Here is a 16,318-nt window from a genome sequence, read left to right as displayed (position 1 = left end):
CTAGCAAGGGGTTCCCAAGGGTGTGAAGTAAACAAAAGGGATACAAAAGACCTTCCAATGGTTATCTCCCCTGCATGTACATGCACACAATGTCTGCAAGAGGTACCATGGAGCAAAACACATACACATGGCCTACATCATATGGTGACCAGAGGTGTTTACAAAGAACACAATAGTTTATTTCATTCATTTTGGAGGACTATCGAGGCTGAGTACCTTGACTCAACATAAAAAGAGAGATCTAGAGCATATATAAAGATGATTCAAAAAGCATAATCTTCATAGGATGCCTCATCTTGTGGAGGCACATCAACTGAAAGTAGATTGGCAGTCTCTGGCTTTGAAGTTGCTTCCTTTCTGGCCTTACAATACTTTTCATGGTGATTGTTTTTGCCACAATGTTTGCAAGGTTGATCTTGAAGCAATCTTTTGAGAGGTGATTAGTCTTCCCACAATGTTTACAAGGTGAAAACTTGCCCTTTTGAAATTTTATGGCATAGGCTATGTCATTGCCTCTCCGGAGTTCCATGTGCCTTTGTTCTTCTTGAAGAGCAGTAATAAGACCTTCAAGAGTAGGATTAGGAAGATTTTTCAAAGTGGTAACAACATGATCAGTAATAAGACCTTCAATTCAAAGAAAGCAATCTTAAGTGACAACTTTGAGATGTGAGAGCTAGCACCAAAAATAATATCAAGCTTCTGCCAAGCTTCAGAAGGAGACTCCAAATCAGAAATGTGATGAATATAGTCATCTCCTAAGCCAAGAGCAATGATGCCATAGGCTTTCTCCTCTCTAACAAGATCTCTTGCCAGGCGTGGCGGAGCTGAGGATTCTCCAGCATTAGAGGCTGTTGAAGAAGAAGTTGAAGCAGGTTTGACAAGCCCCCAGAGGTTTTCCCCCATTGATGCAAACTTAACCTTCATCTGCCATGTGTGAAAGCCTTTACCATTGAACTTATCCATATTCAAGAAGGTAGCCATGAGAGACCCAGAATGGGCAGTGTCTACTCTCTTACAAGGCTAGAAAGAGTTGAAGGGCTTCAAAGTACAAGCATTTAGAGTAGCAAAGACTTGTAACCAAATTCCATACTACAAATCAATGATGCTTTCACTTGCATGTTTCATAGAGGTGACTAAATGAAAGTATTCCAAGCAAATCTAGGTATAGAAACTTAAAACAAAGCTGTAGCCACAGTTGTACTGATGCTATTCATCACTTTAAAACATCAGAAATGCTAAAGTAGCATCTAATGTAGCATCAAACTCACAACCTTGTCAAAACTGTCCAAAACAGAGGCCTGAACTTGGAGGGCTTGTATCTCACTATTCTAAGCAAAGAAAAAAGGGCTTTCTAGGTAGAAACAAAGGTCATATACCAGAGAAGAGCCACTGAGGAGGAGAGGCGCAATTCCACGTCACGTCGCCATAGCTAGCTGCTTGAAAGTCGATTGGTTTTTCCTTGTTTTCTCCTTGAATATGCAGCCATTGCTGCTCAAATTTCAACACAAGATAGCCCAAGGTATGGAGAAGCTTCCCTAAAAGGAATTAGAGAAAGGTAGAGCAAAAACAGAGAAAACGTAGAAGAGAGTTTCGACAATTTTCGGGAAATGGCGACCAGCAGCGACGTCCTTTCTTCAATTCCTTGCAGGTGAGAGTTTGCCCATACGAGGGGTATCTCCAGCCAGAAGGACTTGGAGAATCGTGAAGCGACGAGGGAGAACAAGCTCTAGCAAGTTTTGGGAAGAAGGGGAAGAAATGGTGAAGATGAAGAAGAAGAAGAAAATGGAGAAGAAGATGATGATGTGGCACAAATGGGCTCAAGGAGAATCATAGTGCTCTGATACCATGTTGGGGAACTGAAGGGAAAGCATGAAGTGAACACAAAATGAGAATTCTTGCTTATGGAATGAATAAAGGTGAGGTCCTTATGTAGGCACCTCTTACATGATCACTGACATCACTGATGACCCTTGAGCTCCACAATCATCTCCTCAATTAGCTCCTAGATTCTCTCGATCATCCTATGTGGCATCTACCACCACCTAACAGTGCTTATGGACACCTAACTGTGCCTCTAGCACACACACATAGAAACCAAGGTGTGCCTGGGGCATACACCTTGAGATATCCCATCGGATGTTCCCTTTTCACATGTCAGGCCTGTGCCATGTTTCTATGGATTCTTCTTGGGAGATACTGGTGAGTATATCAGCCATGCATGTCTAGAGAGCCAGATGCACAGAGGTATTGGATGGATCCTAGGTCCTCCCTTCCCACACTTTTGCCATTATTTGGAAAGATACTATTGCTGATGGCCATTTGGATGAGCATGCAGGGGACCTCACGAGCAACTTCTTCTAAGAGGGCTATATTCCTTAGAGAATGGAGGGGCGCCCCCTTTTTCCTCGAAGTCCACAGCATGGTTGAGATATAACTTTCAGCCTCAACCTTGGTTTATTTCTTGTTTGCTCTAAGGAGCCTTTTATTGGACCTCTATTAAGGTGTTTCTTTTCATGCTTGCATGATGTATTTCCACCTTGAGCTTGCTCTTGCAGGCTTTGTTCATACTTAATAGAAGTCCTTTTCTCGGGAAAAAGAAGCATGTTCTTGTGGTTGATAAAAGCAGACGAGAATTGGCTAGCCATTCACCAATTGAAGGTGGAAGGCCAGCTTAGACAAAGTTAGGATCCTTCTATCACTTGAGAGAGAAACTAGGATGAAGGTGGAGGAGGGGTGGGAGGAGGAGGCACCAGAGAGGAACAAGGGGGTAAAGCAAGAGAGGGGAGGTCAGCAGATAGGGAGACTGGAGACGAGGGAGGCAGGGGGGAGGTAGCAACAGGGAGGGAAGGGGAGGGGAGAGAAGCGGAGGGATATGGGAGGGATGTTTACAGCAGGGAGGTAGAAATGGAGGGGCGGGCGCAGGCAGGAGGGAGGGGCATGCAGTGAGGCAGTAGGGCTAAGGGTAGGGGAGGGAGGAGGGAGACAACAGAGGTGTAGGGAGAGGTGCGAGGGGCAGGCAGGAGGTGCATTGGGGGGGAAACAGCAAGGTAGGTGCAGGGGGGGGGGGGAGCAGCTGGGAGGGAGGGGGAGGGCAGTAGTAGGGAGGCTAGGCAATGGGGAGCAGGGTGCAGCTCAGCTCAGATGGCATTTTCAGTACGTCTGGCATGTTATGTCTTTTCCTTTAGCATGAACAGAAAACTGGTACACATGATTAGCCATTGGGAGCATCAAAGGCACAATGCTAGGCATATACAAAAGAATTATTTGGTTAAATTCAAGCAACCTCTTGTATCAATATAGCATGGGTTTGTTGATGACTATATAGTATATAAAATTTTATATAGTCAATGAAGTAACATGATGAGAAAGCAAGCTACTGGGATGGGATCAAAAGTACGATACCTGCTGCAAAAGTATGTAGCTAGTGAAGTCATTCCAATCCACCAAGCCATTGTTGTTTACATCAACCTTCATGAAAAGCTGCTCCAACTCAGTCTTCCTACAAAAGATTCAACTCAAATAAGATCAAATATGATGCATTAATTGTGTTCTAAAACTAAAATGTGAGATGTTGAACTTAAACTCTGTAATTACTGATTTCCTTGAAAACCGCCATACTTTTATATCATAATATGAATACACAACATTAGGTGGGAGAGCTAGCATAGTCAAGTTCGCATCTTGGAATAAAAATGTACATCTGCTGGCGGGAAAAACACGTTCCATCTTAGAAAATAAAGGGAAAGTACCACCTTATAGGAAAAAGAAGAATGCATTGATTGCAAGGTTTTCATCGAGAAAGAGTTTGAGGAAAACAAGAGCTGATATCATTGGTTACGCTGTTCATGATGCCTTAACTAGAAGAAAGAAAGAGAAGACTATCCAGGGAAAAAGAATAATCAGTATCTTCTAAGCCCATTAAGAAATATATAATCAGTATCTTCCACGCCCATGGAGATAAGAAGTCACCACCTACAAGCCTACAAATAGTCCTTGAGATGGTCTTGATATAGACTTTTTTTTTGCCGAAGAAACAGTGCTAATTATATTACTTCGAGAACAAGATACAAAAGGTCAGCTTGTAGCTGACGGGCTGCGTTCACAAATCGGACACAGCCCTAAAAGGTAACAGAATAAATCATACTCTCACGGAGGGATAAGACGAGTGTGAATGAACAGCCATCGGGGTGGTGAGTAGTGCCACCGAAGGCCCTGCGAAGTCTACTCGAAGAAGAGGCCCTATGTGTCCCAAGCCCGGAGGAAGCGTCTCCGCTTCTCCTGACCGGCCCGGGAATCTCCCTGAATCTAGTCCCACTGGCCTCTGAGGGTATGAATAATCTCGCTCCAAATCTCCGTCATGATCTGGGCAGTCGATAAGGAGGTGCCACCGAGGATCTGCGCGCAGCGCGAGGTCCAGATGTGCCACCCTGCAATGCTGCTAATAATCTCCCAGACTGGCTGCCTCTCCCGAACTCCTGTATCAGCCTCTGCTAGGTGCTGCGGGATACCCTCGAGCGGCCCCCACGTCCCCTGTGTGATAAGGAAAGTGGGGTCCTGCTGGCATGCCTCGAATAAGTGATGAATACCAGGTGCGGTGCTGCACCAACAGAACGCGCCCCAAGTGATCAATCCTAGCTCTGGTGCAGCGCGAGTAAGAATCCCGAAAGTCCACCTCCACACTTCCTGGGCGCGAGTGCAGCTCCACAGGCAGTGTTTTGGTGACTCCTCATCCTCATGGCAAATCTGGCAGCATCCGTCCTGGCCTATCTGCCGCAACCAGCTCCCCACTGGAAGACCTTTGTGGGCAAGAAGCCACAGGAAGTATGAGATCTTCCGCGGCCGCCAGCTCTCCCACAAGGCCTTCCAGAATGCCTGCAAAAAGAACCTGGAAATACCCTGTGCATACCAGCTGGGCCGCTGGGTGGGGGGGCGGCTCTGCATCCTCCCAAGAACTCGCCTGCCCAGAGTCGTGCTGTAGGCGAAGAAGGAGGTCGGCCCCTGTCCTGTCACAATCTCTGGCCACCACCACTCTCCTGGGTCCCAATCAAGCTCTGACAAGGCCCGCCCCTCCCAGAGCCAGAGACGCCAAAGCTGCATCTGGTCCTGCTCGATGCTAGGATCGGTACGCCAGACCTTCCCCAAAAGGCCTACGACCCGAACCCTCTGCCATGGGAGTAGGGGGTCGATGAGCGCATCCTCTCTCCTGAGTCGTCCATCCTCAAAAACCGCGAAGAAGGAGATAGAGGAGTCATCCATACGTCCTGCGATCACCAGTGGGATGCCACGGGGGGTGAACTGTCCCAGCCAGCGGGCGTCACCAGGCATGAGGACCTGAGGCTCAGGTGGAACCAGCCAATCAGCTGGGATCGCGCCGTCGATCTCCGTGCGTCTCGCCTGGGCTCCACGTGCACCTCCAACTGCGTCTGCAAGATCAGCCGTCTCCAGATGTCTGTACGTATCCCTCCAAACTCGAAGGGACCGGGCTGGCCCCCTCATCCAGCCATCCCACCTGATATGTGATCTCTCCCCCAACTGAAGGTCCTCGGCATCTCTGACCTGACCGTTCCAGATAAGCGGCTGGCGATCGATCTCCTCCTGACAGCTAGGAGGGGACTGAATGAGACTGAGGCGGAGCCGCCTCCAAACCATGAGGAGGCTACGAACGAGTGGGGAACGGGGCTGAGTGAGCGGGGCGGAAGTGAAGATCCACCTGAGGGACGGTAGCCACTCTCCACCTCGGCGCGGGACACAAGAACCGACTCCCTGCTGCAGTAACATCTTCCACGTCTGCCCCCCCGGGGTCAAACCACGGATGACAAGCTTGCCTAACAAGGCCTGACTCTGAAGCTCTGGATCGATGACCCCCAGGCCACCCTCAGCCTGCGGAAGAATGACTGTCTGCCAAGCAACCCTGGCTCTGGTATCTCTGAGACCATCCTCCCCGGACCAAAGGAAGTTCCGAACCAGCCTCCTGAGCTGTGCCACGCTGGATCTCGAGAAACACCAGCAGGAAGCCACATACCAAGCCGTGGCTAGGAGGACCTGGTTAACTACCAGGGCACGACCTGCAAGGGAAAGCTTAGCAGTGCTCCAGAAAGCCAGCTTCCGTCGGATGGAGTCTAGCACCGGGAGAAACTGCTGAGCTGGCGTGATGTCTAGGCCAACCTGAAAACCAAGGTATCTAGCTGTCTGTCCCCGTGGGATCCATCTGAAACCCAAAAACCTCCCCCACTGAGAACACGCCCCGGGGTCTGTGAGAAAACCAACTGATTTGTTCCAGTTGATTTTCGCACCAGCGGCCGAGCAGAAGACCTCTAGGGCCATCCGCACCCTCTCTAGCATCCTCTCATCGTCTTGGACATACAGGGCTGTATCATCTGCGTACTCCGAGTCCAAAAGCTCCGTGTCCTCCCGGAGTGGAAGGCGAACACCCCTGATCCCTGTAGACCTCGCCCGAAGGTAGTAAGTCATAGCCTCGGCGAAGAAGAGAAACAGGTAAAGAGCAAGGGGGCAGCCCTGACGCACTGATCTCTCCAAGCTAAAGCGCTCACCCATCCTGCCTCCAATGATGACCCTGCTAGAAGCTGTCCTGTACAAAGCTGAGATACCCTGAATCCAACCTGCTGGGAAACCTAGCCGCTCCAGAGTCCCCTCCAAAAAGGACCAGTCCACTCGATCGTAGGCCTTCTCAAAGTCGAGAAGTAGAATGGCAAGGTGTGATCCGCTGTGCTGAGCCCACTCCGCCGCCTCTGAAAAGGTGAAGACATTATCCAGGATACTGCGATCCTGGACAAAGCCTATCTGAGTGTCATGGATGAGGTCTGGGAGTAGAGGCCGAACTCTGGCGCTGATCATCTTGGCGAGGATTTTGTAGGCAGTGGTAAGGAGAGTGATCGGGCGCCACTGACGGATCTCCTGTCTATCTCCTCCCTTCGGGATGAGGCAAATCAGTCCCGAGGAAAGGCTCTCTGGCATCTGACCGCTGCTGAAAATCCTCTGCAGAGCTGCAAGGAGGGGCTGATGGATCTGGTCCCAGAAGGAGGTGAAGATGCTCGGGATAGCCCATCCTCACCTGGGCATTTCTGTCCGTCGATGGCCATCAAGGCCTCCAACATCTCATCCATGGTGAACGGTGCCAACAACGTCGCCTGCATGCTAGGCTGGACCAGGAGTGTGTCTCCACACCTCCTCACGGGCACGTCGAGTACGAGGGGCAAGCGGCTCCTGCTGGAAGAGGGTCTTGTAGAAGTCAGTGGCCAACCCCAAGACCTCCCCCGGATCCGTAACGATGTGACCATCCGCTGTCCTGAGACTCTGAAGCTGATCACCTGCAGCTCTCTGGCCATGCGTCCTTAAGAACTCCCTGCACATCCGGTCACCCTTCCGGGCCCAGAAGGGGAGAGAGGCGTGATAGGAAAACTCTAAGCGACGCTGGAGTGTCTCCTCCAGAAGGGCTTTGGCTCGAAGGGCCTAGATCCGAAGCTCCTCTGAGCTCGGGGAAGCCTACTGGAGTCGCTGAATGGAGGCGAGGTCCCTCCGAAGAGCTCTCTCTCTGCCCCACCAATCCTGTCGAACCTGTAGGGCTGCGAGCTGGCAGATCTGGCTGGACTCCTGTAAAGCCTGCGCCACCGAGCCAACCAGATCCACGCACTCGCCCCAGTCTGTGTCCCAAAGACTGCGAATACTGCTGCGCACATCCTCCCTCGAGAAAATGGAGTCAGGAATCCGGCATGAGCGGGGGGGAAGGGACTGAGCTGCCGAATCTAATGATAAGAACACAGGCGCATGGTCGGACAGTGTCGTCCCTGGAACTATACCCGCCTGACCGCCTCTGCCGATGGCCCAATCACTAACATAAAATCATACCGCCAAGACAAACTGCGAGGCTTCCGATGAGGAAAAGGCTGCCACCCAAAAAAGGGGGGGGGGGGGGTAGATGCGGGAGGGTGGAGCCTGGGTGTGGCGGGAAGGATGGAGGACGGGGGGCGGAGGAAGCGGGATGGGGGGGCAGGAAGCGGAGATGGCGCGGGGTGGAGGAGTGGGGGCGGGGATCGGGGGCGGTGGAGAGGAGGCAGGAACGGAAGCGGGGGCGGGGGAGAGGCGGAATGGGGCGAGAGGCAGACGGGGGGCGGGGGGGAAGGGTGAAAAAAAAAAAAAAAGGGGCGGGGGGGGGGTGGGGGGCGGAGAGCGGGCAGGGGTGGAAACTCCCCCGTAAAGCCAAAGCCTCCAAGACCCGATGGAGAGAAGCCGGGGGTCTGGGTCGAGGAACCACTCTGAATGTGATCCCTGCACCAAAAGACCTACAACCCTGATAGGTTGAAAAGCAGACTCAAGCAAGATGTCCTCTGTGGATCTGAGCAATCTGCCACCATCCTGCACAGTAAAAACTAAAGCATCCTCCTGTGCATCTCGAAAGGCCAAAACCTACAGCGGAACACCGCCTCTCATAAAAGTACCTCCCAAGTGGAGCAAGTGAGTGGCATATCATCTCTGTCTACCCACTCCTCTAGAAGGGCTGCCTCAATCTGCAAGATCCTCCCTGCACTCCCTCTGAGATGTCCTGTCAAGTGAGACTTGGTCTCCTCTGGAAGCCTCCGAAAAGCTTTCCAAGACCCCAAAGATGATGCAGGTCCCCTCTCCCACCTGGACCACTGCATGTAGAGTGAGGCACCAAGTGGTCTGCCATATTGTCATTCCACATGATGGGTTGCCTATCAATCTCTTCACGAGAGGAAGGAGGAATCCTCCGAAGAGTGCTCCTAAAACTGGCCCATGCTTTCAGAATAGCAACCATGAGAGGGGACGAAGGTGATCTGAGGTGTGCTGTGGTGAAGATCCACCTAATACTGCTGTGCACCTCTGTATGTTGCTAATAAGAAAGGCCTTCCACGGTTCCTGCCCTGGCATAAGTCCCCGCACCACCATCTTGCAAAGTAAAGCTCTGCATTGCAAATCTGGATCAATAATATTGAGACCCCCTTCCTGTGTAGGGAGGATGAGGGTCTCCCAAGCCACCCTAACTAAGGTATCTGCTGTGCCATCAAGCCCACTCCAAAGAAAATTTCTGATTGGTCTCCTGAGCTGAGTGATGCAGTCCCTAGAATAGCACCAGCAAGAACAAACAAACCAGACCGTGGCCAAGAGGACCTGGTTGACCACCACAACTCTAGAAGCAAGATCCAACTTGGCTGAGCTCCAAAAAAGGAGCTTCCTCCTGATGATCTCCAACACGGGAGCAAACTGCTGCGTGGAAGAAATATCCGAGCCGACCTGGCAGTCCAAATATCTGATAGGCACACCCCTCTGAACCCAAGTAAATCCTATGTCAAGCCCCCAAACTGGAGTGTCCTCATCACTGATCTAGAAGCCAATGAGGGATTGCCAAAAACGTTACATGATAGAAGACATGAAAGATGAAATACCTTGCTTTGAAAACATCATCAAACCATGCTCCTCCCTTCTTCATCCCTTGCTGTCCCCTCTCAGCCTCTCCCCCTCCCTTGCTGCCGCCTCTCTCTGCCTCTCCCCTCCCTCAGCCTCCCACTCCCTCCTTCAGCCTGCACCCTTCCCCCTCATTGTCCAGTCCCCCTCTCCCTAGCTCCTCCCCTACCGAACCTTCTCCCCTACCCCTTCCTATCCCTCTCCCTACCCCTCCCCTCCCTAGCCCCTCCTCTACCCCAGCCCTACTCCCCCGCATCCTCCCAGCCCCTCTGTAAGCCACCCCTTCTGTTGCTCTCCTCTCTATCTTCAGCTCTTCTGCCCCCCCCCCTCCTCAACCCCTCCCTACCCTCTATTCCTCTCCCTAGCCTTCTACCCTCTACTCCTCTCCCTAGCCGTCTACCTCCTCACCTCCCTCTAGGTCCTTCTCCTTCCCTCCTTTTCTCACCCTTCCCCTCTCTCCTCCTTTGAGCCCCTTCTTTCTCAAAGATGGAAATCTCCAGGATGGGATGGTCTCACTGTTGAATTCTTTCTTGCTTTTTGGGATCTTCTTAAGTTTTCTTTTCCCCAAAAAGAGACTTCTATTAAGTAAGAAAGAAACTCGCTAGAGCAAGCTCTAAGCGAAAATACAACATCATGAAATCATGAGGATAAATAAAATCTCCTCAAAGTGAGGTGGAAAACAACCAAGGCTGAGGCTGAAAGTGCCACCTCAACCCTGTAGGAGTCTTAGAGAAGAAAGGAGAGTCCTTCCATTCCCTGAAGAAAGAAGCCCTCCTAGCTGAGGCTGCACGGGAGTCTCCCTGTATACTCATCCATATGGCCATCAAAGTATGTACGGTGTCTGTCCAGATACTAGACAAAGTGTGCGAATGATGAACCTAGTACCCTCCATAGCCTCCCCATGTCGTAAAGAATGGGGAGTGGGCAAAGTGACTGAAAATCCTGGCTACCCCCATCCAAACCTCACCTGTCTGCAGTCCCATAAACAATGCTGAATAGTCTCCGAAGCAAAGAGGCAACGAGGGCAAGTAGGGTCGGCTCTACACATGGATCTCCAAAGGTTCACTGCAATCCCACCATGGATAGAAAGCCAAAAGAAAAGAGTGATCTTTCTATTCCCGTGGGATTTCCAGAGTCTCCTCCAGAAGCACCTTTGCAGATCCGCAGTAATATCAAATGTCTCCCAATGAGGAACTCTGGAAGGTCTCCAACCTCTACCACTGAGCTGAAATCTCTTGGCATTACTGACCCTGTAACAAAAGAAGGGGATGCTCTTCTCTCGATGCCCTGTGTCAATCCACTCCCACTCTACAGGGTCCCACTGTAAATACCTAATGGGAACTACCCCGTAAAGCCAAAGCCTCCAAGACCCGGTGGAGAGAAGCCGGGGGTCTGGGAACCAACTCTGAATTTGATCCCTGCACCAAAAGACCTACAACCCTGACAGGCTGAAAAGCAGACTCAAGCAAGATGTCCTCTGTGGATCTGAGCAATCTGCCACCATCCTGCATAGTAAAAACCAAAGCATCCTCCTGTGCATCTCGAAAGGCCAAAACCTGAAGTGGAACACCGCCTCTCGTAAAAGTACCTGCCCAAGTGGAGCAAGTGAGTGGCATATCATCTGTGTCTACCCACTCCTCTGGAAGGGCTGCCTCAATCTGCAAGATCCTCCCTGCACTCCCTCTGAGATGTCCTGTCAACTAAGACTTGGTCTCCTCTGAAAGCCTCCGGAAAGCTTTCCAAGACCCCAAAGATGATGCAAGTCCCCTCTCCCACCTGGACCACTGCATGTAGAGTGAGTCACCAAGTGGTCTGCCATGATCATCTAAAATACTGTCATTCGACATGATGGGTTGCCTATCAATCTCTTCACGAGAGGAAGGAGGAATCTCTGAAGAGTGCTCCTAAAACTGGCCCATGCTTTCAGAATGGCAACCATGAGAGGGGATGAAGGTGATCTGAGGTCTGCTGTGGTGAATATCCACCTAATACTACTCATCCAGTCTCCTCCTGAAGAAGGTGTGCACCTCCGAATGTTGCTAATAAGAAAGGCCTTCCACGGTTCTTGCCCTGGCATAAGTCCCCGCACCACCATCTTGCAAAGTAAAGCTCTGCACTGCAAATCTGAATCAATAATATTAAGACCCCCTTCCTGTGTAGGGAGGATGAGGGTCTCCCAAGCCACCCTAGCTAAGGTATCTACAGTGCCATCAAGCCCACTCCAAAGAAAATTTCTGATCGGTCTCTTGAGCTGAGTGATGCAGTCCCTAGAATAGCACCAGCAAGAACAAACAAACCAGGCCGTGGCCAAGAGAACCTGGTTGACCACCATAACTCTAGAGGCAAGATCCAGCTTGGCTGAGCTCCAAAAAAGGAGCTTCCTCCCGATGCTCTCCAACACGGGAGCAAACTGCTGCGTGGAAGAAATATCCAAGCCGACCTGGCAGCCCAAATATCTGACAGGCACACCCCTATGAACCCAAGTAAATCCTATGTCAAGCCCCCAAACTGGAGTGTACTCATCACTGATCCAAAAGCCATTGGATTTATGCCAATTTATCTGCGCCCTTGCCGCCAAGCAAAATAAATCCAATGTTGTCCTGAAAGAAGTGAGCGTCTGTGGAGTGGCATCCAGGTAAATTGCAGTGTCATCTGCCAACTCACTGTCAAGTAACTCCTCTTCCCTTCTAATGGGAAGTCTCAGCCCAAAGATGTTAGCTTGAGATTGAACATAGATACTCATAGCTTCTCGGCCACGAACAAAAAAAGGAAAGGAGCAAGGGGGCATCCCTGACGGACTGATCTGGAAATCTGAAATCTCTCACCCCTTACCCCACCGATAAGTACCTGGCTGTGGGCTGATCTGTACAAGGAGGAAACACCTCTGATCCAAGCATCAGTAAAGCCAAAACGTAGAAGGGTGCCCTCCAAAAAGCCCCAATCTACTCTGTCATAAGCTTTCTTAAAATCGAAAAATAGAATGGCTAAATTCTGGCCGCTCTGCATGGCCCACTTTGAAGCTTCCCAGAAAGAGAAAATGTTATCGAAAATGCTTCTGCCATGCACAAATCCCGTTTGAGTGTCATGAATAAGATCTGGGAGAAGGGCCTGCAATCGGAGGCATAAATAGGTGCATAAATAGGCATTTGCTGCCTCTTGTTTGACCAAGAGAACAGGAGGGATTGTGACTGAATAAGAAAGGCATCGTCCAACCAAGTATCTCTGCCACAATAATGAAAAAGAAAGGCATCCCAAGCTGCTCTCTCCAAAGAGTGAAGTCCTCCCTCTCTACCCCCTTTTTTGTCTGAAGGTAACTCAACCATATTAAAGTCACCTCCAGTCATCCATGAATCCGCAATGGGGCCCCAGGAGAGCAAGTCCTTCCACATAAAGACACGTTCCCCTCTAATGTTGGAGGCATACAGGTTAAGGAAACTAACCTTACACCCTCCAATCAAGAGAATAATCCACTGAGCTCTAGAGGTGATAATGACTCCGTGTCCAACAACCAAGGGGAGAACCGACTGGGAAACTGAAATAGAAGTGCCCCCCCTAGTGCCCAAGGCTAGCGACCAAAAAGTATAACCAAAAAGATGTTTGCCAGACTTAGAGCAATCACTGGCATCCAATTTGTGTTCCTGGATAAAAAGGATATCAATAGCACCTCCAGTGACACTTGGATGAAGCTGATTCCGAATCATCTGCCTACCGCAACGATGTGGAACTCCCCCTAGGCCCTGTATGTTCCAACTGACTATCCTCATCGACAGGTGGATGCTGGATTTAAAGGCTTACCCAACCTAGTAGAGGAGACCAGCTTCCCCTGGGCCGAAACACTCCTGCTGAGGGTAGGAAACTCAACAAGTGAAAGGATCCCTACACCTGTTGAGGGGGAGGCCCTGTCAAGAGGAATCCCAATGACTGGGACCCCTAAGGTGGAGGGCACAAACTCCTCATCATCCATGAAAGTAATCAGTCAGTGTCGAAAAAGAGTTCCTCAGAAGCAAGTCTGGCCGAGGAGTGCGAAGAAGACCTGCACTCTTGGAGGAAGGAGAAGAGGGACCTACCAGGCCTCTATCAGCAAATCTGGAGCTAGGAGCTGAGGAGGCCTGTGGCTGGGCTGAAGAAGGATCTGTAGTCCTCATCTGTGCACACATTCCCTCAGCTGTGGCATGAACAGTATGAGGGGGAGAAGTATCGGTAGCCCCCTTGTGATCAGAAACGAAAATGACCGGGGCTGGTGCATCTGAAGGCCCCTCCTGATGAGGAACTGTAGTATCTGGGGCTGCAGCAACATCCACCTCTGGAGTCTGGATGGCATCTGTCTAAACCGAATTAAGGGTCTCCTCCTGAGGAGCCACTTTGACCGCTCTCCAACGTGGTACTGGGAGTGCTGCAGGCTTTGGGCGCCCTGCTGCCCCTGGAGGTCTTGGAGTGCGCGAAGCAGGGTGCCCTGCTGCTCCTGGTTTGGGGTGTGTGATACAGGCCATAGGGGAGGTGCAGACGGGGAAGTACGTGGAGGAGCCGCACCAAAAGACCTCTTGGGTCTTTTTCTCTTCCTTGGGAAATCTCTAGCAAAGTGCCCAAGGGTCTTGCAAATCCTGCATTGATCCTGTCTTCCTACAATCTCGATTCTCTGTCGAAAGAGAGAGCCATCTGGACGCTGAATCATGATGTGGTCATCTGAGATGTTAGGGTCAGAGACAATGACCCTAACTCGAGGCACCCCATCCGCTCTGACTATCTCTGCTGAGGAAGAAGGCATGCTAGGAAGGGGGGGAATCTCAGTGACCACTCGAAAGTGGCTCCGATAGTAGCAAGAAGTCGATGGTAAACTTGAGGAAGACCAGAAAACCTAATGAACAGTGATGTGACCTGACTGTCCTCCTCGACCGGATCGAAGCCCAAGGTGTAGGGCAAAAGAAAAATCCTCCTCAAACCCAAAGCCAGGGGATTAGTTTTGAGAACAAGGGCTGTGGACTCGTGGGAGTCGAAAATCACTTGGAAGAATCCACGTCTCAGAAGTCGAATATCCCTGAGGTGTGGGGTGAGATCCCCTGGTAACGCCGCCAGCATCCAGTCTCTAGCCTGTGATCTGGAAGGATGTGACCCATAGATGCGGGCGAAAAGTGATGTGGAGCCCTCTAATTCCACATCTTTCTTGAGCTGCTGCAACTCGTCTTCTGAGAAAATGACGGTTCTCGCAGCCGGTGGAAGTGGACGGAGATTGGTTGAATGGGGATCCATTCGCCAATCGAAGTGAAAAAGCCGATTCCAACACTGTTAAAGCTCCGTCCGTGAAACTAGTGCCCAGGACGCCCTGAAACGAGGAGAAAGGAGAGAGTAGGAGAGAGAGGATAGAAGCGAGAGGGCTAACGGGGAAGGAGAGGGTAGGCAACAGAGGAGGAAGGGGGCTGAAGGCAGGGAGGAAGAAGGTGGGCGGGGGAGAGGAAGGGAGGGGGCAGGTTAGGAAGGGAGGGGGCGGGGGGGTTAGAGGAAGGGTGGGGGAAGGGGCGGGGGAGGGAGGGGGCGAGGGAGGGGAAAGAGGGGGCGGGGGGGAAAGGGGGGGCGGAGGAGGAGAAGGGGGCGGGGGGGGCAGCGGAGGGGGAAAGTGAGGGCGGGGGAGGGGAAGGGGAAGGAAGGGGTGGGGAAGGAGTAGGGGGCGGGGGGGCAGCGGGAGAGGGAGGGTGGGGGAGGAAGGGGGCCGGAGAGGGAGGGGGCGGGGGGGGCAGCGGGTGAGGGAGAGGGGGCAGGGGAGGGGGAGGGTGCGGGGGAGGGAGGGCAGCGGGATGGGAGAGGGAGGGCGAGGAGGGAGAGGGAGGGGGCGGGTGGGCTGGCAGGGGGGGAGAGGGAGAGCAGAGAGGGTGAAGGGAAGGAGGAGGGAGAAGGGGAGGGGGCTGGCGAAGGGGAGGGAGAGGAGGAGTAGCAAGGGGAGGGATAGGGCAGGCAGCGAGGGAGAGCGAGGGGAGAGAGAGGGAGAGAGGGCTGGCTGAGAGGGAGGGGGGGGGGGGCAGCAGCTCACGGGAAGGAGCAGCAGCTGAGGAGGAGCCAATCGTGGAGTTTTCAAAGTGCCAGTATCTGAATTGTTGCTGTTTTCGGATCTTCTTAAATTCACCTTGCTGCAAATGGTAAATGCAGAATGGCAAAATCAGCAAATGCCTGTGTCATGGAAAAAGGGTCTTCTCAAGCTGATTCCAAAGAAGCAGCTATGTGATTCACTTGGTGATTGGAGGCCAATCAGGCTCATGCCAGTCATTTACAAGATCATTGCCAAAATGGTGGTTGATCGTATTAAAGGTTATTTGCATGATGGGTTGCATCCCTCCCAATATGGCCACATCGTCATATCACAGATAACATTGCCAATGCTTATATTGGGATAGAATATGCCAAATACACACAGCAGGATGTTCTACTCTTGCAGGTAGATATTACAAAAGCCTTTGACACACTTCAATGGAATTTCATATTGCAAACTATGCGAGCTTTGGGGTTTGGACCAAAAATGCAGTAGGTTATTTACTGGCTTTATAGAGATAGCAATGCAGCTTGTATTCTTTCTGGGGATATATCTGATGAGTGGACTCTTCGTTTTTCGGTCCGCTAGGGATGCCCTCTCAGTGCTTTACTGCATGCCATTGCTACTCATCCTATGCTGTAATATATTGATCATCTCGTGGCTACAGGATCACTTCATGGCTTGGAATTGGATGCTAATCGCAGCATGGTTGCTCAAGCTTATGCTGATGATTCTTTCTTTACCCCGAAGAATACGCCCCATGATCTTGGTGCCTCGATGCAGGCCCTCTCTGTTTATGGTTTGGCAGCTGGTCTTCATGTTAATTTTCAGAAGTATGAGCTGCTCCCTTTGCATTCC

The 16,318-nt window shown here is 51.3% G+C and overlaps 1 protein-coding gene across 1 annotated transcript in view; it reads right to left on the bottom strand.

Moving 5' to 3' along the window:
* Nucleotides 1-16,318, bottom strand: part of LOC147900987 (uncharacterized) — a 594,828-nt gene that overhangs the window by 560,952 nt on the left and 17,558 nt on the right. Inside the window, exon 5 of the mRNA XM_087376414.1 lies at nucleotides 3,403-3,499. Coding sequence (XP_087232540.1) covers nucleotides 3,403-3,499 — 97 coding nt within the window. The remainder of the gene's footprint in view (nucleotides 1-3,402; nucleotides 3,500-16,318) is intronic.

Source organism: Dipteris shenzhenensis, chromosome 6 (assembly GCF_047967505.1).
Source record: "Dipteris shenzhenensis isolate YYH24624 ecotype China chromosome 6, Dip_SZ_1.0, whole genome shotgun sequence".
Taxonomy (NCBI): domain Eukaryota; kingdom Viridiplantae; phylum Streptophyta; class Polypodiopsida; order Gleicheniales; family Dipteridaceae; genus Dipteris; species Dipteris shenzhenensis.
This window is presented reverse-complemented; position numbering and strand designations above follow the sequence as displayed.